The sequence below is a fragment of the Sphaerodactylus townsendi genome, linkage group LG01 (assembly GCF_021028975.2).
Source record: "Sphaerodactylus townsendi isolate TG3544 linkage group LG01, MPM_Stown_v2.3, whole genome shotgun sequence".
Lineage (NCBI taxonomy): Eukaryota > Metazoa > Chordata > Lepidosauria > Squamata > Sphaerodactylidae > Sphaerodactylus > Sphaerodactylus townsendi.
Window position 1 is genome coordinate 99,614,784 of NC_059425.1, and position 22,878 is coordinate 99,637,661.

The following is a 22,878-nucleotide window of genomic DNA, read 5'->3' on the forward strand; positions in this document are numbered from 1 at the left end:
CCGAGTTTTCTGCCCCCCCATGGGCTCCCGCGCCACACTACACCGCACTCCCCCCATGCCCCACTTACCTCATAGACCTGAGGTGCTGCCTTCCCTCCTCCTGGGCCCAGCAGCAGCCCAGCCAGACTCCCGGGCCAGGGGAAAGCCCCTCCCTGCCTCCCTCCCCAGTCCAGGGACTGGCTGGAGAGTTGCTGGAGGTGGGGCTGCAGCCCAACCAGACTCCTGGGCTGGGAAAACCCCCTCCCTGCCTCCCTCCCCGGCCCAGGGACTGGCTGGGGAGCTGTTGGGGGTGGGGCTGCAGCTCAACCAGATTCCTGGCACAAGGGAAAGCCCCTCCCTGCCTCCCTCCCTCGGCACTTTTTTTTTAGCCAAGGTCTCTCAGCTTTAAAAAAAGCGCCGAGACTGAAGCACTCCTCCCTCTCTGAGAGAGGGGGGGGTGCTCCAGGCTCAGCTCAGGTTGAGAAGCAGTGCAGCAGTGGCTGGAGCACTACTGCTGCAGCTGCACTGCTTCCTGCTCCCAGGCTCAGTGGTGTAGTCATGTGGGGGGGCCATTTTGAATCCCCACGTGACTAACTGGCATGTGCCTGGGGCACATGTCCCCATGGCAGCTGTGCCACTGGAGACATGCCACAAGGACTGCTCATTCTTTGCCTTGGCCAGAGGAAGTATGAGTGATGGTTTCTCCTGGAATTTAGACAAAGTTATTGAAATGAATGGGCTTAGACTGGAGTAACTCCTTTGGATTGCACTGTCATTCACTTGTATACACAGGCATTCATTGATTTACATGGGCTGCATTTAGACATCACATTTAACTGTAATTAAGGAAAAACTGCTGTGCTTACTCATGTACCTGATTATTTGAAACTAACTCTTAACTCACACACTCCAGCATTTTTCCAGCTCAGGTAACTGGAGTGGTTATTTTAGCCTGATCTTGGTACCAGTGCAAAGGAAAGGGCAAGGAGCATATGTGAGCCTGGCAACAAGTCAGGTTCGTCCACATTCTTTGTCAGCTGTGGTTCTATGCAAAATCAGAATGTAGCCTGTTCCTCTTAGCACTGCTGGACAAAGGAGGTTCACTTAACACAGTATGTATTACTAACATATTTAGTTTTGGTTGTCAGTTCGTTTTCATACAAAAAGTTAAAAAGGAAATCCAGTTATTGTTTGAATATTTTATCAGGGCAGGCATTCCGTAATTTAATATATATAACGATTAGGGAGATAAAGCACAGCTTCTGGTGTGATAGAATCAAATTAGTATCTACTGTCACGATACTTATAGTATTACACATAGGCATTTTGCTTCTAGCGCACATATCTGACTGAGTTTTTTTTTCTATTTCTCCCACTCTGCCTGCCCTTTACACAAGTGAGAGGTATACTGTTTCTTGCAGTTGGAAGACAGAAAGCAATTCTCAGGCTGTAACAGTTAAATCTGAAACACTTCATGTGCTTGCAGTCAACCATGTCAACATCTGGAGTTGGTTGTCTTTTCCCCCAAGGATTTGTTGCACTGCCTTGGATTTTCTCCATGAATTCTCTGCATTCTGTATCCATCAGATATATGTCATACACACCCACTTCTCAGTGTTTCAACGTCTACTATCCATTGAAAGCCTCCAAGCAAATTTTAACAACAAAACTTAAGTTTATTCAGTATTTAAACATCCATGGTTGAAATATGCTTTCCATTTCACATGTAATCCTACTGTAATTAGTACATTTCTGGAGTTTAACTTGAGGGCACAATTCATTGCCTTGAAATATTTGGTTTGAGCCCATAGTGGTTAAGAAATTCATAACAATTCACAACTCCATCATATCCAAAGTTACAACACTTTTAATGTGGAAAGAAAATTGCTCACTGTCATGAGACTCATTACAGCTGGACTCAACAAAAAAATCTGAGAATGAATTTCAACTGACATATTTGTTCTCTGAGCGTGAGCTAGCTTCTCTACAGGAATGCAGATGCATAAAAAGCAAACAGCAAATGGATTGTTTATTTCATAAATATTGTACAAACGATGGCACTCTGAAACAATTCTGCTGCATAAAGCAATTAAACCACCATACAACAACTATATGTAAAATGTGCAGATTTATGGTCACCTATTTGACTATCACTGCATTTGTACTAGGCAAAATACAATCTGATACAAACAGGCTAATGTTAAAAGTAGCCAGGGACTTGAGTTGAATTGATTTCCTCACTTCCATAATTTTCTACGGTTGATCAGAAATAGGGATAAGAATCCAGTCCTATCACTTGTTATTCTGTGGTATTTGTTAAGTTGTGTGTTTGTGTGGTAGATTCTATGTTCTTCTTCCGATTACTTAGTGTGAAAACTCTAATGGGGAGAGGGGGAAAATGCAGAGATGACTTCCCAGAAAGTTTCATTTTTAGTTGTTTCCAGACAATACAGATGTAGGACACAGTGATCCCGCATCACAAGCCAAAGTTATTCTAGTTTAAATAAATAGATATGCCTGAAAGTGAATTTCCAGCATAATTTACAATCAAATGAAGAAACACAAATTAATTCAATTACAAAATTCTGGTTCAGTTCTTACAGTCACTCAACTTGAAAATATGCAGTGGGCTCATGAACTCCATTATCCTGCTCCCCCTTCCTGTCTTGTACACTGATTCCCTCCTCCATTTCCACAACTTTTAACCATAGCTTGCCTGGTAATCCATTTGCAGTATTATCCTAAGAATATGTCCCTGAAAGTAAGCTTCGCTGAATAGATCCAAGTAGGATTTTAAGTGGACTTTCTGAGGATTGGTCTCTAAATCTGTCAATTCTGATTTCAAACCCTGATGCAAACAATAGCTTGTAAGTTAACACTAGCCACAATTGACCTATTTCAATTTCATTGCAAACTAGGATTATGGAAACAGAGGAAGGAATCACCATATAAGAAGTCCATGAACCCCTGGCAAGTTCCTAATAATCTAAACTAGAACTTTGAAAATCACTGAATTGAGACCATGTTCAGATGTGAACATACAAGACCAGAGTTCTAACAACATGATAACGCAGTTATCAGGCAATCATTCCACCCAGGCATTTAGTCATCTTTCATCAGTCCCTTTTACTGTGCTGTGTAGCTATAAAAATCCTAGTTTTCTCCTTCATAACAGTACTGAACAATCAGCATTATAGGCAACATACCATATCCTTATTACTAAAATTTGTTGGTGAAATTAAACTTCAATATAGACTCTATGTATCTGAATATTTCACCAGCAAATCTGATGTATTACAGTTCCAGTGCTGGTGCAAGCTCCATTTAAGGTTTATAATAGCAAACCGTTAAGATTGAAAATAAAATTAAAATGTCCAGAATAATGTTTCTCAAGAAAACCTCATAAAGGTGAGTTGGCATGTTCATAAGTGGAAGCAAAATTTCTTTTTGTCATAGCGTGCCACGTTTTTAACTGGATGATGAAATATTTCTACAGAAAGATAAACTGAAAATGTCAGTGTTTCAAAGCATTGCTTTTAATCAAAGTGAAAAAGCCTTCTGCTGCTCAAAATATTCAGCAATAGATTGATGAGATTTCCAAGACTGAAATTTGAAAAGAGTCTGGCGATGAGGGGGTGATGTTTGAGCTCCAATCTTAGTAATTAACTCATTTTAAATGGTTATTTTATTTTCATGAGCACATGCAGTTGATGTACAATGCACTTTTTAAATAAACAAGATTAAGTGAGCAGCAATCACTTGAACTTCAAAAGTTAAAACAGATGTTTGACCCCTTACTTATGTAGAAGGTTGTGCCTGAGGACTAGAGATAATGGAAAATAAGGAAAGGGAAGTTTACTTTTCAAAACATGGAAGGCTAAATGAAAACATGAGGGCTCAAGAGGTTTCTAGGTGCAAATGGGTGAGACAAAAGGTGCTAGACCAAGCTTATGTAAACTAAACTAAAATTAAACAAGCAAACTATGATTTTTAAAACTCTCAAAAGTCATGTGAAGTAATTATAAGTTTGCTCACTTTATTTCAGAGGCATGGAAGAATATCAAAACTAAGATGTTGCTCAGTCGGGAACAATACCAGACCATATAAAAGTATGGATGTCAAAATATAGCAAACACCTCTAATTCTAAAGCAATATGTTAAGACTCATTTGGTTTCTCCCTTAATCTCCACATCATACCTAACTGGCAAAAATTACTCTTACTCAGTCACAGTTTAACCACTAACCCTGATCCTAGGCACGTTTACTCAGAAATTCTCACTGAATTCAATTGTGGGGAGGGGTCTGCTTCTTTGCAAATGTGCACTGATCTGCAGCTTTAGCATAAAATACACATATTTTAAAAATCTAAATAATCAAGAAATTTATAGATTAGATTTGAAGAACTTCAGAGAACTTCTTCATGCCTATCACACCCCTGAGCAAAAAAATGACCAGCTCTATAAAATCACTGCCTCAAAGAAATAGTAAAATCCAAACTGTTTTACCTGTTATAGTGATAGTTCCCAGCATTTTTACTTTCCTGCAGGAAACAGAAATCTGTCTCTCCCAAGCAAGACCACTCCTTTATTTCTCTGTAAAGAGGGTAGAGGAGAGCATAGAGCAGCAGTATTCTGTACTAACAGAATCACAGTTGTGCGTGATGAAAAAAGCAGACTGAAGTTGTGTTTCACAGCGTGATCCTTGACAGACAGCTCTTTGTGGTCCACCCCTCCTTAGCAGCTCATTGTAGTGTGCAGGATACACGCCTAATTTGAACAATGAGATTTCTGCCCGTTGCCAATGAACGTCCCTTAATTGTTACAAAAGCTTTTTGCAAATCAGTGGAATGAGCTTAGGTAAAGAATGGTGAATTGTACCAATTTCTTATATTTACTACATGCCTCAAAATGAAAACAACAGACTTTCCAGAACCACATTCTCTCAGAGAGTGCACATAAAAATAAAGAAATTGTAGCAACCAAGCTGTTTCCTCTAGAAATTTTATTCTCAGGGCATTACTTAACACATACTATCTTATTGAAATATGCTACTTACATAATTTTTATTTTTATTTTTAAAAGTTTAGGTTATTATATTTGCTACTTTACATTTGTGTGTTAAGTTTTTCAAATCACTTCAGACTTATGGCAATCCCATGAATTGATGACTTCTAAAATGTCCTGCCAGTAATAGCCTTGCTCAGGTCTTGCAAACTGAGGGCTGTGGCTTCAAGTCAATCCATCTCATGTTGGGACTTCTTTTTCTGCTTCCTTCAACTTTTCCTAGCATTATTGTCTTTTCCAGTGACTCTCGTCTTCTCATAATTTGACCAGAGTATGATAGCCTCAATTTAATCATTTTAGTTCCTAGGATCAGTTCAGACTTGAGTTGATCTAGAACCCATTTATTTGTCTTTTTGGTGATCCACATTGAAAAAGCGTAAGATGAGTTACTCTGAGCGGGATTTGTCTAGAAAAAGTAATTCTGCAGGCAGAAATATTTCTGTCATGAGTACTTTATTGGTTTTGGAAATTTCTCACTGCTTTAGAGAAGAGAAATATAAGAAGAATGTAATGGCCTTTAGTGACACAGTTTCAAATACTCCTCCACTCTGTCATTTTGTCAGAGAGTCCCCTGGGTGAAATGCCTTCCTAGCCAGAGCCATGAGTGCTCTGTAAACTTTTGGATGCATAACCCAGGACTCTGTGAAAGACTAAAGAAGATGGGATTTTCCAGCAAGGCACAAAAAAATCCCTGACTGTATCTTTTCTGAACTGAACAGTTATCTGCAGTTTCCAGAGACTGACTGCAGCCATTGAACAAATTCCAAGATAAGCATTCTGGGTGATCTATACTTGCCCATAGGACAGGCAAAAAGAAGTCTGCATCTTCTATAGATATAAAAGTCTTTCATGCAATATAAATCAGAGAGTGTGACACTCAACTCTGGTAATTGCCTCAATGAAAACCTAATAACTAAAATTTCTTAAACTGCTGCTGCTGAGTATTGCAGACAATAACACCAGTGAAAAGTAGGGAAGCACCCTCTCACTCCCTATGCCATCTACAGCCCATAATTAGATGCCCCTTCATCTTCATTCTATTGCTATATGTTGAAGATGAAACAATGTATGCATTTGAGCATAATGCATGTATGTATGTATTCAAAAAAAGAACAAGCAAGGGTATGAACTACGGTATTTTTATACTTGCATGTGTAAGAAAAGCACGTAGAATAATATTTTATATGATCTCAAACGGAACAGTTTAAAAAATGGAGGTCAAAGAAAACTTTTTCCATCCTTAATTATCTACCACGTTATATTTGAATTCTTGAAGATATAGTTTCCAACTTAAGACACTGATCCAACTAAAGTGCATGTTACATCATGCAACTAACTAGCCTACTTCTCTGGAATTAACTCCTTTCTCTGAAGCAATATCTCTGTATGCTGCTTCTTCTTTTTTTTAGCACATAGCCTCACTATGGAAACTGAGAAGGGCATGGTAAGAAATTGAATGGAGAAGAATTTAGGCCATAACAAGTGTTTGCTGTTGTTACAAAAGACTAACAGCTGTCCCAAAGAAAGTGGTGATATGTTTTCATAATTTTAAACAAAACATAACATAGAACAAAACATCTATAAACAACCAGAGGCTGAGGATTAAATAACATAGAACAAAACATCTATGAATGATTGGTGGCTGAGGACCAGAGAGCCGCTCCTGTTTGGACTGGTGTGGACGGCCCCCCTCCCCCTCGAAGGGACAGGGAGTCACCCCGCAGCCGCCCATGTTTGTTTACTGTGCCCACTGTGGAGATTGACTGTTTATTGCTCAGGGGCTGTATAATCTCACTGATCAATCCCAGTGGTTTTGAAGATCTGTATACCGGCAAGAGAACTGTGAAGTTGTTAATGAGGAGTGACTTTGCCACCTTACCCAAATGGAGTCCGAGAGTGGGTCTGGGATCTCCATAGTAGTAAGGCGGGGACAATATGGCGGTAGGCACAGGCCATATTAAAGGCAGAGACTGAGATATGGGAATGCTTGATCTCTGTCTGACCTGTGTCCTATCCCGAGACAGGTAGGTAGCAAGTGGGGCATTAACCCTGCTTTGTCGTTGATGTTGATGAATGCCAGGTCCATTAATAACGAAACAGCAACTATCCATGATTTTCTTGTGGATCAAAATGTGGACCTGGTCTGCATTACCAAGATGTGGGTGAGGGAGGGGAAAACTGTTGCCCTCACGGAACTCACCCCGCCTGGGTATGCTATCATCCATCAACCTGGGTGGTGTAGACATCATCAATCATGACCTTTTGGTCTACTGCCTTGCTAGCACCAGGATATGGGGATCAGCCTTATTGTGGTTGACCTCCTTTCTCAGTGACCGGGGGTCACAGGTAGCATCAGGGAGTGGGGTCTCTATGCGGCATGAAACTGAATGTGGAGGGCCGCAGGGGACCATTCTCTCTCCAATGCTGTTCAACATCTATATGTGACCCCTTGCCCAGCTGGTATGGAGCCTTGGGCTTGGGGGTCACCAATATGCTGATGACACCCAGCTCACCCTCACGATGGAGGGTTGGCTGGCCTCCGCCCCTGAAGCTCTCCAGCACTGTCTTGAAGCTGTGGCAGGTTGGTTGAGAACGAGCAGACTGAGGCTGAATCCAGCAAAGATAGGTTCTTTGGCTGGGTTGTGGGGAAGAGACCTACAGATTTTTAGCTGCCAATGCTAAACTGTGCAGTTACACATGTCCGCATCGATGAAGAGCCTGAGCGTGACCTTGGATTCCACCAGAACAGCCCAAACTGCCTTTTTTCACCTGAGGCAGGTGTGGCAGCTTCCTCCGTATCTCTCCAGGCCCGATATAGCCACTGTAATCCATGCAACAGTCACTTTGAGATAGACTACTGTAATTTGCTGTATGCAGGCCTACCTTTGTCTGTGATCCGGAAATTGAAACTTATCTAGAACGCAGCTGCAAGGCTGCTTAATGGGGCAGCCAGTCGCGATCATCTAACACTGATTCTTAGCTGCACTGGCTGTCAGTCGAGTTCCAGGTCATCTTCAAAGTTCTGATATTGATCTTTAAGGCCTTATGTGATTTTGGACCTACATGTCTTCACGACGGCCTCTCCTCATATTGCCCTCTAAGGTCCTCTGCTCATTGGGAGGGGGAAACGTTTTGTCGGTCCCAGACCCAAGAGACATCTGGCTGGCTGCGACATGAGCCAGGGCTTTTTTGGCCCTGGCTCCGGCCTGGTGGAACATATTATCAGCTGAGGTAAGAGCCCTGAGGGAACTATCTTCGTTCCGCAGGGCTTGTAAAACCTGGGTATTCCACCAGGCTTTTTCCAACTAGCCAGCCAGCACCAACAGAACCTCCAGAACAGGCCTCCAGAACGGAAGGGGCGGGGAGAGGGAGGAGTAGGGACGAGACGGTTGGATTCTTTTAAGTCACCATCTATTCTGTTATAAACTATTTATTAATCTACTGTTTTAGAATGTTGTAGGCATTTTATAGTTTTAATGTTTCATGTTGAATTTAAATGTTTTATTGTGTTTTAACTGTTGTCACCCACCCTGAGTCCTTTGGGATAGGGCGGGATAAAAATATGATAAAATAAAAAAAAAATGGAATAAATTCTATTCCCCCTTTCTTCTGCCATGGACTTCTAAGAGGTGCCAAAGAGGCTCAGAGCTGCCAAGCTTTAGCCATGTTACTTTATCGTGTGTCTAAAGAAGAGATTATTTTTTTTTTGCAGAATCAGTCATGGACCAACACTGAAGCTCCTCTGGTTAATGTTTCTAGGCTTGTTGGGCCATTATTCACTGTAAATGGACTTCAAAAGAACAAGATAAAATAAAGAAGCAGAATCCCCAAATTCAGCCTTTTACAAGCAGAGGAATGTTTTAGGGAGAGGAAATCCCATCCCCCCCCACACGCACACTTGGCCACCTCCCTTGCCTTCCTGCCAGTGCTCTTATTTTCTTCCCTTCCCATCCTCCTCCTTCCTGCCCACTACAGCTGTTGCCCCAGAAACCTTCTATGCCGCTTTCTTCTCTCCTCTCAAATTTCCTCTTGCCACCTTTTCCTCCCCCCTCTCATTGCTACACATTTTGGAAACGTTTTCTGGGCTTGCTAAGCATCCCCAAAAGGCCAGTCAAGATCTTATGATGATGCATCTTTCTGTTTCTAGAAATGTTCTCATGTATCCAACTCCATTAGGAAATAGCATATACCTGTTTAAATTAGGGAGGTTTGGCAGCATTTCAAACGAGCACGAGATAATTTGATTTCTATTTGTACTCAGTTCAATTCAAGTGTTTGTCTCCATGAACCTATTTGGGGTTTAGATGGTTTTTAATTTTGATTTACACTGATTTAATTAACATGAATAAATGAATTCCAAGCATCCTAAGCTCAGGCATTTTCCCACATCATTTATCTGTTAGAGAATGATTTCTGTGCATTTGCGCTGAGTTCTGAGTTCTGTTTGTGACAGGTTCCACACAGAACTTTGCTACATGTTCCCTTCCCCCAAAACCTGCAGCTTTTTAAAAAGAAGCTTCTACACAAAGCTGTGGCATAATCTTCCTTCTGGACTTTCTCTGCCCCATAGCACATTTTCTCCAACGCTGTGGCACAATTTTTCTGAGAAGAAGATCAGGTTCAGAGTGGTTTTCGTCTCTTTATGAATAGGAAAGTGGATTTTCTCACATTCCTGTCCACATTCAGCACCATTTTCCATTCATTTCCTCTTCTGCGTACCATTTCCCACCAACACTGTCATCACCAAAAGCAGACTTTCTTGCCAGGTTATTTTTAATCAGTAGTAAATATAATCAATGTAACACCATGGCACAATTAGCAATATTCCTATTACCAATATTTTTAAAAGCCAGTAAAGAGCACTCAGGCAGTAAGGGTGGTGTTGGGCGGGATGATGGGTAAATGTAAAACTGAAGGAAAACATATAGAAACCCCTGTACAGAAATTCAGTTGATGCAAGGAGAGCATAACAGGAATTGAATCCTCTTGCTGAAGCAGAATATTCTAGAGCCAGCATGGTGTAATGGTTAAGAGCAGTGGACTCTAACGTGGAGAACCAGATTTGATTCCCAGCTCCTCCACATGAGCAGCTGACTCTTATCTAGTGAATTGGATTTGTTTCCATGTTCCTACTCATGCTGGGTGACCTTGGCCTAATCAGTCACAGTCTTGCTGAACTCTCTCAGCCTCACCAACCTCACAAGGTGTCTGTTGCAGGGACAGGCAGGGAAAGGAGTTTGTAAGCTGCTCTGAGATTCCTTAAGGTTGAGAAAAGCACAGTACAAATACAAACTCTTCTTTTACATTCCCAGTTTGTGTGACTCACTGCTCTAGTTCTGTTGGGCCTAGCTGTCTCCCCCCCCAACCCCCCCCCCCACCCCAACCCCAACACTGTAAAACTAGAAAGCAGCTAACAGCAATGGCAACTGCTGACTTACAGGAAGCCAATCTGCTCTGATTAACTTCTGAGACATCCTGTGGGTTCCTAGGATCAATCTGAAAACCACTTGTACAAATCCTAAGCCTTGCAATAATGCAAGTTATGTTCAAATGACAAAGACACAAAGGATTGTTTTATGGTGTTTATAGTACATGTACCTTATAAAATTAAGAGTATGTAATTATATTGTGTCAATGAAATTAAGCAAGGCTATTTCAAAAACCTACCTTCTTGGAAGGAAAATCTGATAATCAGGAAAAGCAGATATTCTTATTGCTGTTAACTGTGCAGCAACAATAGAAAGAATGAAGGAATGATTGGGAGAGGAATGGATAGGCAAGCTTATTGGCATTCCAATGTACAGACACTATGGCTCTAAAAGAGCTGTAAAGTCTATCAAATTCTAGGACGTTGTGGGTTTCCCGGGTTGTATGGCCATGTTCCAGTAGTATTTCTCCTGACATTTCACCTGCATCTGTGACTGGCATCTTCAGAGGACCCACAACATCCTAGTATTCTGGTTGTGGAAGCCTTCACCAATACATCTTTCAAATTCCTTTGTCTCTATTGTGCAGACAAGACAGTCAGAGGTGATCATGGCACAACCTTTATCACTCAGAAATTACTGAGTAGTCCTATACCACATTCCTTACCGTTAGTATTGTATATGACTTTGTGTGAAAATAAAGTCAAATCTGCATTTAGATACATCTCTATATGCATAAATATCTTGTGTGGGGTTCAGGATTAGGTGAGAAAATGCATTTCAATTCTGCTTCAGTGAAATCTTTTGAACATTTATAAAGAATTTAAAACTTATTATTCTACTTCCTATGCCTTCAATCAAACCAGTAAGATTTTGCTTCCTCTTATATGAAACTGACCAAATGAATTTCTATCTCACAACTGATTCCCAGCAATTCCCCACAAATCAAATGCATGTCAGGAAAAGCAAAGCTGTATGTCTGCTGCAACTTGAGAACGCCCAGGCAGGTTTCTATTTTCTGCTGAAATCAGCATCTGACATCTGAAAGTTTGAGGGAAATCAGACATGGCTGGTAAACTAGATATATGTCCAGCTTATCTCAAGATAAGGCAGAAACACTTCTTTTACACTTTCCACAACAATGGGTCTGGATCTTGTGTAGGAAAAAGTAATGTGAGAAGTGGCCCTTTGATTCATTAGTAAGCCCTTCTTGCATTTCAGAGTGATGAAGCATCTTTGGAATGCAGAGAAATTTGCCTGCATTATATGAAAAAGATTCCAGTTACCTTGTGAACATTTTTGTTCACGGAAACACCATAAATCCTTCCCACACACCACTGCTCCGTAAGGCTGTACTAGTCAATTTTTTATTTTTATGGATCAGAATGTTTATGTGAATGTTTGTGTTTTTACATAAACACAACTCTATTTTTTCTAAGAAAAATAAAATCACATCATCTTCAGTTTAGAGCTACATGAGCCATATTTTCTGTTGGAATTTTATACATTTTCAGTGTGTAAAATGCTTTGTACTCTGTGGCAGAACAGGCCTGCTTTGCCTGGCAGGCCCTATTCCATCCCAACCCTCTACCAGGGTTGTCACCTTTTCCTGGAAAGGGCCCGCTTTCTCTCTCTGGGTAACCGCTGCTACCACCTGACCGTTGGAGGAGCTTCCCACTGGGGAGGGTCAGGGCTCTCCAGCCTCTTTCCAGCTTTAAGGCCTAGCCTTGGTTTCTCCTGTTTTCCCCCTTCCTGGGTTCCACAGGGCAGGTTGGAGGTCCTGGAGGAACAGCTGTTTGCCAACTGCCAGCCCTCCTCCTGGGACCCTCCTATTCAGGTAGCCCTTCTAGCATTTTTAAGTTCTTCAAATCTATGATACCTGCTCAGAGAAGGGGAGAAAAGGGGGAGGGGTAGAAGGAAGGAACCATTTCCTCACATACTCCTTGTAACATTTATCATCCCAGCAACTTGACAAATAAAGTAGCTGATCGCTAAAGACTACCCAGAGAAATTGGCCGTTGAGAACAAACTAGAAATATGGGTTTTTAAAGAGTTGTATGTGGGTTATACCCTGTTTTGGGATGAGGACTGGCATTGAGGAGAAAACAAGAGCCCTTCCTCCCCAGCTGTGTTCCAAGTCCAAAGGGACTCTCCTTTTTTAAAAAAGAAGAAGAAGCTATTCCTTGCAGTTATTGTGAGATTGTGGGGAACTGGAGTTGGGTCCAGAAACCTGGGCCCAACTCTTTAAAAAACTTACACAGCTAGTTTATTGCTGAACATTTTCATCTACTTCAGTATAGTAGTTCACTGTGATACAGATGATTCCTATACTCACATTGTCAGTATTAACGTCCAGCTTCAATTTGATGAGTATCAAATTCCCAGCTTCAGAAGTTCCAGAAATCAAGTATTCCATCTATGCCTGTAGTTGATAAAATGGATCTCCCTACCCCATCACAGATCTCGTACTGCTACCTCCACTTTTTCCCCTTGCACCAACTCCTTCACTTTTCCTTCCTTAAACATATGCCCCGATTTGGAACATCCAAGGAAACCTAAATCTGGCCACTGCTGCTCAATGTGGTCAATAAAAGGGAATAATAATTCTACAGAGTTCTCTGTCTCTGTTTGCTTCAGCAATTTCTATACCATGAACATGTATGAGATACATACAAACTTATGAGATACATGTGGCTTTCATTCCTTACGTTCTATGACCATGTTGGTGAACCTATGACACGTGCCAGAGGTGGCACATGAGGCCTCTCTCCGAGCATGCAAGCACCGAATCTCCCCCTCCCCCTCCCCCCGACGTCTGGGCTGCTGGGGAACAAGCGCTGCTGGAGACGTCGGGTGGCCGAGTCTCCATGAGCCGGCTGAGGGGGAGGAGGTCAGCTGGAGCGGAAAGGGTTTCCCCCACCCCCAGGAGTCCCCTGGTGCAAAGTGGGCCATTGCCTCAGGCCCACTCTTTTTAAGCCCCACCCACTCTTGATCCCGGCCACAAGCCACCAGACAGAGGCAGAGCAGGAGGACGGGGGAGCTCTGCCTCCCCTGAACCTGGGCTGCTGGGGCGGACCGGGAAGGGTGAGTGCAGCGGCTTCCTCAAACCCCAGCCAGCCGGGAGGCAGAGGGAACTCCTTATTTGGGCATTGACATCAGGGGGAGTCACTGCCCAAATAAGGAGCTCCCTCTGCCTCCTGGCTGGCTGGGGTTTAAGGAAGCCCAGCCGGGAGGCAGAGGGAGCTCCTTATTTGGGCAGTGTCTCCCCCTGATGTCAATGCCCAAATAAGGAGCTTCCTTTGCCTCCGGGCTGGGCTTTCTCAAACCCCAGCCAGCCAAGAGGCAGAGGGAGCTCCTTATTTGGGCAGTGACATCAGGGGGAGTCACTGCCCAAATAAGGAGCTCCCTTTGCCTCCAGGCCTGGGGTTCAAAACAGCTGGGAGGCAGGAAGAGCTCCTTATTTGGGCAGTGACGTGGGGAGTCACCTGCCAAATAAAACCCTCCTGCTGGGCTTCCTTAAACCCCATAATCCCAAGCCATGTTAGTGAGCATAGGGTTAAAGTGGCTTTTGCTTTTCTTATTTCTATAATTTGAAAGGAAAAACCATGTTGGCTAGAATGTGCTTGTATGTTTTTTTTTCAAGTCTGTCTTCAGCTTTCTGCCCCAAATTAACAACATTCATAAGAAACACATTCCATATTAAAAGGCACTATTGCAGTGATGGCGAACCTTTTTGAGACCGAGTGCCCAAATTGCAACCCCAAACCCGCTTATTTATCGCAAAGTGCCAACACGGCAATTTAACCTGAATACTGAGGCTTTAGTCTAGAAAAAAAAAACCAGTTGGCTCCAAAGGCGTCGTTACTTTCGAGAGTAAGCTTGGTGGTAGTCAGTGGGCTTGGCTTTGAAGCAACCGTGCAACTCTTCCACTGGGTGAATCACGACCCTAAGAGGGTTTTACTCAGAAGCAAGCCCCATTGCCAGCAACCGAGCTTACTCCCAGGTAAAGGATGGCGCTTTAGTTCTTTACATGAAAATCAGTGGGGTTTAACAGCACTTAACAGGGTTACCTACACTGCTTCCCAAAAAGTAGGTCTTAGGTTTAATGCTAATAATCGAGCCCAGCGGCCCAGGCCAGCCTAGAGGGGGGGGGACTCTGTTTGCGTGTGCCCACAGAGAGGGCTCTGAGTGCCACCTCTGGCACCCGTGCCATAGGTTCGCCACCACTGCACTATTGGGATCAACTGCAAAAACAACATATTGAGAGATACCCCAAGTCACCTAATCCAAAACTGCGGATCCATCCAAGTGACCAGTGCCAGCATCTAATTTATTTGATTTTTTTTACTCTGAAAACTGTTGCCTGAAGATGGCGTTAGCAGAAATTCTGCATATGATATTTTTAATGTTGGTCCTGCCACAAGCTCATTTGACCCAATTTGCTAAGAAAATTCCCATATTGGAAGCATGTTCAGCAAAACTTGCCAGAAAAGACATCTCCCAACTCCAACTTCTTGAGATAGTCTTATCTGTGCCAAACTTGCCTTATACACACAACATTTTCTCTTAAAGTGTATGTTCAATATGCCTTGTTCCTGTTCAAAACATTGGATCCTGACTAGAATTTCCACATTCTGCTCTCAAAATGTGATTTTCCTGCCTTCCTTCTCCTGCAACAGACCAAAATGCCACTTATAATCCTGGTCCTGGATTTCAGGGGGTATTTTGGGTTCACATGGGAGAGGGGAAACTCGCACTCCACAAGAAGAAGTCCTTTTACTGATGCGATCCATAGGCAACCCTGCTTCTTTGAGACACTACAACTGCACTGCTCATGAAATCACTCATTCCTAAATAGTGCTCCTCTTTTTCAAATAGCCTGCTTCAGAGCTGTATCCTTCACTGGAGCCAATGGACTGGGTGTTCATTCATCTGTAGGACTTGATTAATGTTTAACAGGTTTCTCTGATTGTCCTTTGCAAGGGTTGGTAGCCTGGTAGTTTCAGTCCTAAGGCATTGTGCTTGTCTGACCTGGCCAGTGCCAATTTCTTTCATTTTTCACTGGTTACTATACTGTGGTTCTTTGTGGTGCAATCGTGTGCAGCAGCTACTGTCATGCTGTTTGTGGTACTGTTACATTTTGGAGTCACAGTACTACGGGGCCTCCATGTTCTGGAGCTTGGTTCAGCCCACGTCCTTCTTTTAAATCAGTGCTGTAATTATGTAAACCTTTTATTTAGGATCTACATTTGCAGACAGTCCTACAAGCCATCAGGATATCTACAAGGAATTTTCTAGCATTGTAGCAGCTGCAAAGGTGAATTTTAGTAAAAGATTTTTACAGTTCCGTAAGATGGACGCAACACTGTCTTTTCCAAATTTGAAGAACTTGATCTTTCCTGCTTACATTGGTTAAATTTAGAAAATCTGGAAATGGAGCTATTGGAATTTCAAGAACGCTCTATTTGGAAAAATAAATTCTATGACTTGCATGAAACACTTGAGAAGATAGAAGGGATGACAAAGGAGGGCACAGTTAGTTCTGAAAATGAAATCCTAAAAGTGTGGAATTCTCTGCCAAATAATTTTAACTCAATGAAAGAAGTTGGAATAGCTTTCCTTTCTTTGTTTGGGTCGTCTTATGCTTGTTTTCAGCTTTGAATTATATCAAATCTGACACAAGAAACAGATGACCTGAGTTCTGTATGTGTTGCTCTCAAACTTACAAAGTATAAGCCAAGCATAGACAAATTATCAGCATGCATACAACAGCAAAATCACATAAATTGTTCAAAAGCATGCCCAATGCAAACATTTACCTTCAATAAAAAGTTGTTTATAAAATAAAAGTTGTTTATATAACTAAATAAAATATAAAGTTGTTTATAAAATAAAAGTTGTTTATATCATTGAAAGCTCTGTTATTGTGTTTTTCTTTTAAGACAAAAGATGTTAATGTATGAGGTTTTTTTTTTCTAAACTAATAGTATTCAGGTTAAATTGCCGTATTGGCACTATGCGATAAATAAGTGGGTTTTGAGTTGCAGTTTGGGCACTCGGTCTCGAAAAGGTTCACCATCACTGTTCTATGACAACAATGCTGACAGGCTGCTCACAGACAGAATCTAGTTCTTAAATTCTTTTTTTGCAGTATTTATGAGGACCCAATTATCCTGTAAGATCGTTGAAAAAAAATTCTGCTCTTCCCTGGCAGCTACCATTGATTTATTTGTGAATGAAGAACACAAAAGGCGTCAGATATGAACTTTGTCTAAAGGAGTGAGAAATCAGTTCCTCAAGCATCTTGGGAAAAACCGCTCATTGTCCTATCCAGTAGTGTACTTTGATGGTCCAGTCGGTATACTGGTATACTGGCTCAAATCAACATGATCCATGGAGTAATGGACTCCAACAAATGGATCTTTGCCACTCATAAGTTTTTACTTACCCTGATCTACTAATTATTTAAAGTGTGAAGGTTATTTGTTTACATGTAATATTAATATTCTGCCTTTCTTCAAAACTCAGGGCAGCCAAACACACAACCTGAATCAGTTGATTAAAAAATAAAGCTATTAATCCACATAATATCCTATCAGCTTGATTCCTTAAGAATATCAGCCAGAACAAACAGTGTCTGCTTGCATAAAGCTGGTACTGCTCTGAATATAGATGCATTCACAGTGCCAATGCAACAGCCACACACCCATTTTCCTATTGTGGTCATGTCTCCTCTAACCCTTTTTACTGCTCAGTTTCAAATTCAAAGACCTTTATTAGGCATCAAGAGAAAATACAGATAAAACTGTGCAGTAATATGATCCTGAGTTTGACAGGGTAAAACAGCTGCTCATAGTTCATACAGTACAAACTTCAGGAAAATAAGTAAATAAAAAGAGAGCCAGAAACTTATTTTACAATATTGAGCAGGAACTTGGCCACCATTTTCAACTGCCTGGGATCCTCATTGTTCAAGAGGGGGTTCAATTTGGAATATGGAGGGCACAAGTAAGTCGGTGTTGAAAAGAACAAGCTAGGTCTGAGATCTATGAATTTCAGGCAGACTAATAGAACATGCTCCAAAGATTCCTCAGAGGTTGAGCAATATGGACATGTACGCTTTTTCTGTGAGTGTGCCATGAATCTCTCCGGGGAGAAGGTGAGAGGGAATGTGTTTGTTCTTGCTCTGGTGAATAACCACCTAGACTTAGGGTCGAGCAAGATATTTAGTTAAGCAGCTGTCCAGCAGTTCCCAGGCATGATTTCAAAGTGAAGGGGGGGAAACAGGCTCCTTGCTTTGCTAACTAGGAGTTGATGTTCCTGGTCAAATCGCCGTTCCTTAATACAGTGGTGCAGATCACTGGGGGAAAGCATAAGGAGCTGGTCCCAAGAGAAACCCAGGGAGGAGATCTTAAGCTTGATGTGGGCCCACCAGGCAGATGACTGAAGTTCGGGGAGGGAGCAGTGAATGAGGCTGTTAGGGTCACTGAAAAAACAAAGCCGGATCCAGAATTTAAGGGTGATCCACCATGCCCTTGTTTCCAAGAGGTGTTGTCCTGCCTCTAGGCAGAGGGCCGCGTAGGGTACACAGTGGGGAACCCCAAAAAACTTATATAGAAATTTGGATTGTATTCGCTCCAGAGATATATGCCAAGCTTCAATCCACAGGGGAACCCCGTAGAGAAGTTGTTGGGACACCTTAGCGTTAAATACCCTTAGGGCAGCCGGAATAAACTTGCCACCCTTGGAGAAAAAAAACCTTTCCACGGCTGCAGAAGTAATTTTGCAGCCCTTAACAACAGTTTCCCTATGCTTGGTCCAGCTGGCTTTGTGATGGAGATGAATGCTCAGGTATTTATAGAACTTGACCTGTTCAATAGTTTCACTGTCTAAGTACCAGTGGAGATCTTGAAGGTGCTTGAAAAGACCAGGATCTTAGACTTGAGAGAGTTAATTGACAACAGATTGTTAACACAATATTCGCTGCATTTGGATAAAAGGCGGGATAGGCCGACCTTAGTGCGTGATAGTAAAAGTGCATCATCGGCGTAGAGCAGAATTGGCAGCGACACGTTCCCTAAGGTAGGGCAGTGTGAGTCAATTGTTCTCAAGGTAGGGGCGAGGTCATTTAGAAATAGATTGAACAGGAAAGGAGCCATAACGCATCCTTGTTTAACTCCTTTGGTTACTCTAATTTTAGGGGTCAATAGGCCAAAGGGCGGGCATTTCACTTGGCAGGTGTTGTTGGTGTGCAAAGCTTTTATGAGCACTAAGAGTCTGGGATCAATTTCCAGGGTCTCAAGTTTCTGCCATAGGAGCTCTCTTGAAACTGAGTCAAAGGCCCCTTTAAGATCGATAAAGGCCGTGTAGAGGTTGACTTTGCCTCTCTTGATGTATTTGGAAATGACCATGTTTAAGACCATGCAGTGATCTAAGGTGGAGTGCCCTTTTTTGAAGCCAATTTGTTCTGGACCCAAAATCCTGTTGCTGTCAATCCAGGATAGAAGTTTTTTAAGCAAAAATTTAGAGTAGAGCTTACCGGTTATAGATAGGAGGCTAATGGGCCTGTAGTTGACTGGAAGAGTAGGGTCTCCTTTTTAAAATATTGGTGTTACTATGGCATTGGTCCACGAAGAAGGGACTATGCCAGTATTGTTAACTGAGGTAAACAGTTGAACTGCTCAGTTATAAGATAAAATGTGCAGCTTGCACCTTTCTACATCTGTGTGAAAACAACCAGTACAAATCAGCACTAATCATAAGAGCCAGAAAATTTCCAGTCACCAATGCCATGTGGAAAAGCACTGCTTTCACATCACATCAGGCAAGATATTTCACAAAGTGGGGTGGCAACAAAGAGCCCATGAGCATGAGCAATAGATGTACATAGCACCTAGAGTAATGAGACAACAAGCAGGGTGTACAAATATGTGAGTCTAGTTTGCTAAGTGTTTTAATCATAAACAAGGAGCACCTGGAATTGAATCCAGAAGCATACAGGTAACTAGGGAATCTGGTTTGTTGCTAGTGATGCATGTGCATTTAAGCAAATGGGAAGCCACATTTTGCACCAGTTGTACCAAATTATTTCGAAGGATGACCCCATGTTCAGTACGTTATAGTAATGCAGTCTACAGGCTACAGAAGTACGGATCGGATTAGCAAAGTTCAATATGAAAGAAGTTAAAGGTATCCTTAGTAACAGCATCAGTGTGGTTCTTTAATAGGAAAACTGGGTCAAAGGGTAGCCTTAAACTTTTCACCTGATCTACCAATGGCAAGGGTACACTCTATCCAAAACCAGCAAATCAATTTCATCTATAACACTGTAGCTCCCAACTGGCATCTCCTCCATCTTGTCTGGATTCAGTTCCAGCTTATTCCTCCTCATCCACTTGACCATAAGCACTGGAGGCTTCCCAATAAAAATCGTTGATACAGCCCAACCCTGAAGATATAGATGATTCCATTAAGTGGTCTTACATAAAAGATGAAGAACACAGACAAAAGAATAGATCTGAGGGCCTGCCTTCAGATCCCATATATGTGAATTAACCTCCCACATAGAAACTCTTTGAAGCCAACAAGACAAAACACACATAAATGGGTGAAAAGATAGCAAGCAATGAATGGCCCCTTCCGCACACGCAAAATAATGTGTTTTCAAACCACTTTCACAACTGTTTGCAAGTGGATTTTGCCATTCCGCACAGCTTCAAAGAGCACTGAAAGCAGTTTGAAAGTGCATTATTCTGCATGTGCGGAAAGAGCCAATGTGTTTCACCCCAGGGCTACGACTATAGCTTTGCTTATGGTAATAGCTAATGTTAAATGGATGAAAACAATAAAACATCACCATATTTGATGTTTTATATTGGAGAAGGCCAACCTTACACATATTAACAAGGCCTAACTAAGAAGGCCTGAATTGCTCCGACTGTGCTAACCAAATACTTAGTCCAGCAGAAATCTGGAGGAGAAATTAAAGAAGCCTTTATTCAATACAAATGGTTTCCTTGCACAGGCATCCAATAATGACAAAGACTTGTCTTGACTGTGGGAACACTGTGCAGAAATACAGGGATGGGGTGGGATTCTACTGGTATGCCAAATACATACCTAACAATAGACTTTGTGGCTTGCTTTGTGGATGTGATCTGTAGATGTGACTTGTGTTGAGAGCCTACATCTATAGTGGGACTATGATGTGGCTACTCCACTCTGCAGGCAAGAGATCTGTTCAAGTGTTTCAGATATTTATGGATCCAGTAAGTTTCCAGAATGCAATAGGGGATTTACAAAAAGATCAGAGCATCCAGAGACCTTGGTTCTATAAATTGTACTACTGTAACAAAATTTAGAGTGGCTTATACTACTGAGCAAAACAATATCCTTTCAGTCTTGCTAAACTACATAAACATGGACAGTTTAGGCAAACTATAGATATTCCCAACTTTGCTGTGTACCAACTTATCATACCACCTATGATGCACAAAGCGATGGAATCAAAGCACATTTTAGACAGAGCTATTGCCAAGGCAGGATGGTGTGGCCTTAAATACGGAACTCTTCAGCTGCTTGCAATGGCAAGGATTGAGGCTGAAGAGGAATCATACTGCCTGCTCAGTGAGTGGTTTAAATCACTTGCTAGAAGGATTACAGCTAAATATTTGAGGTTTGTATCCAAATAGGCCATGAAAAGAGCAAATCTAAAATGTAAACACTGTATCATCCCTCACATTCTCTGACTAAATGAAATACTTTGTTTAAAGCTGCCTTAATCAGCAGGACAAAACTGGCTCCAGTTCAAGTACTTCAGCTTAACTGGATTGTGGATGGGGAAGCTCAGCACACAGTCCCTTCCTGACTCACATTTGGTATTCAAAGGTTTGCATCATGCTTCGCATTTTTCAGTGTCCAGTTTAAAAACTATTGCTATTCTTAAATGTAGAAGTAAAGACGGTGTAGTATTAAAAGTAACTTTTGTTTCTCAATTTATCTTTCCTTCTTTCTATATACAAAAGGAAGAATCGCAACTAAAAATAATAATAATAATAATAATAATAATAATAATAATAACTATTTTATAAGTCCCAAGCCAAATGAGCTTTAACCATGTACAGTTCATGAACATGGACAAGTCTTTGAATTTTTTCCTGTAAATTAAAGATCTTTGGAAAAAATTAGTCCTAACAATGGCAAAGAAGAAAAATATTCTATCAAAATAAACATACAAAGTTAAACAGACAGTCACTATTGTTGTACAATCCAGATAGGAAAATCAAATAACTGAAAAATGATTTTAGGGACTTTTGAAAAAGTAGCCTTACAGTGCAATGCACAGGCTTGAAAGATGTGGATGTGGTGCAATGGGGCGCTGGTGGATTACCACTGTTGCCTGAACATAAAAGAGGAGACTGTGCTAGTGTGAGTGGGGGCGTCCCGGGGTACAGCCAAGTTTAGGCAGCTTTCACAGAGTTTTCAGTCCAGGAATCCCTCTATGCCTGTCAACAATTTACGCCATGAAAACAGCAAGTGTAAGCTACTGAAAATTAACAGTGAGTTGAGGGTTCTGGGGATTTTGGCTTTTTTCCTCTTCTCTGCACCTTCCCAACTTCTTTGGAGATGGTGTGATGGCACCTCAGCATCACTGTCCCTGGCCACTGCACAACTGCTCCTCATCCCTATGAACTGCAGTGCCAGTACGGAAAGAGAAATTACATGAATTTATCAGCAGCTAGCAATATATGCCATGCCAATCCCATGCCTGCTTTTTCCTTAGGACTGCCAAGTCACATTATGGCAGTGAGAGGAGAAGATGATTGGCTACAAAGAGCAGCAGATGAAAGAAATTCAGTGAGAGTTTTCACTTCTAACTTCCACAATGAAAATAAACAAAGAGAAATCGGATTTATGCCTTATAAAAGTGTGCATAGACAGTAATCCTTTATATCAATGGACAAGCTGATGGACAGATGTGCAAGAGGCTTTGGCCCAAATGTTGAAGCAATTGTACTCAGGGCAGCAAAGAAAATACCTAGATGAGGGTAAACTGGCTAGGTCTCCTGCAGTTATGCAGACGAGTAGTCCATTCAGGTATACCTAGAACAATGGATAATACCTAAACATTTACACAATGATACAGGAACTCTTAGAGGTATTTTGACTTCCTGACAATGGATTTTGACTTCCTGACAATGGATTTTCCTTGTCAGCTCAGGAAGTCATGATAAATCCTTGAAAACAAAGACCTAAGCCTATGTGGATAAATTTTCTGACAGTTTTAACCACAGCACTAGAGCTTTGTCCAAGGTTCATTTATTGAGATATCGAGTAACAATTTTAGAAGTGGGAAGGAAGGATGAAAGAAAAACTTGGGGCATTTCAACAGGGCCAATGCAGTCCATGT

At 41.7% G+C, this 22,878-nt stretch overlaps 1 protein-coding gene across 2 annotated transcripts in view; it reads right to left on the reverse strand.

Annotated features, from left to right (window-relative positions):
- The window catches only part of AKAP12 (A-kinase anchoring protein 12), a 102,158-nt gene that overhangs the window by 31,455 nt on the left and 47,825 nt on the right, over nucleotides 1-22,878 (reverse strand). The window contains exon 1 of one of the 2 annotated variants that reach the window (XM_048488830.1): nucleotides 4,486-4,660. The exons of the other annotated variant lie outside the window; for it this stretch is intronic. Coding sequence (XP_048344787.1) covers nucleotides 4,486-4,510 — 25 coding nt within the window. The 5' untranslated portion in view covers nucleotides 4,511-4,660. Of the gene's footprint in view, nucleotides 1-4,485; nucleotides 4,661-22,878 lie in introns of those variants that run through there. 2 annotated transcript variants of the gene reach the window in all.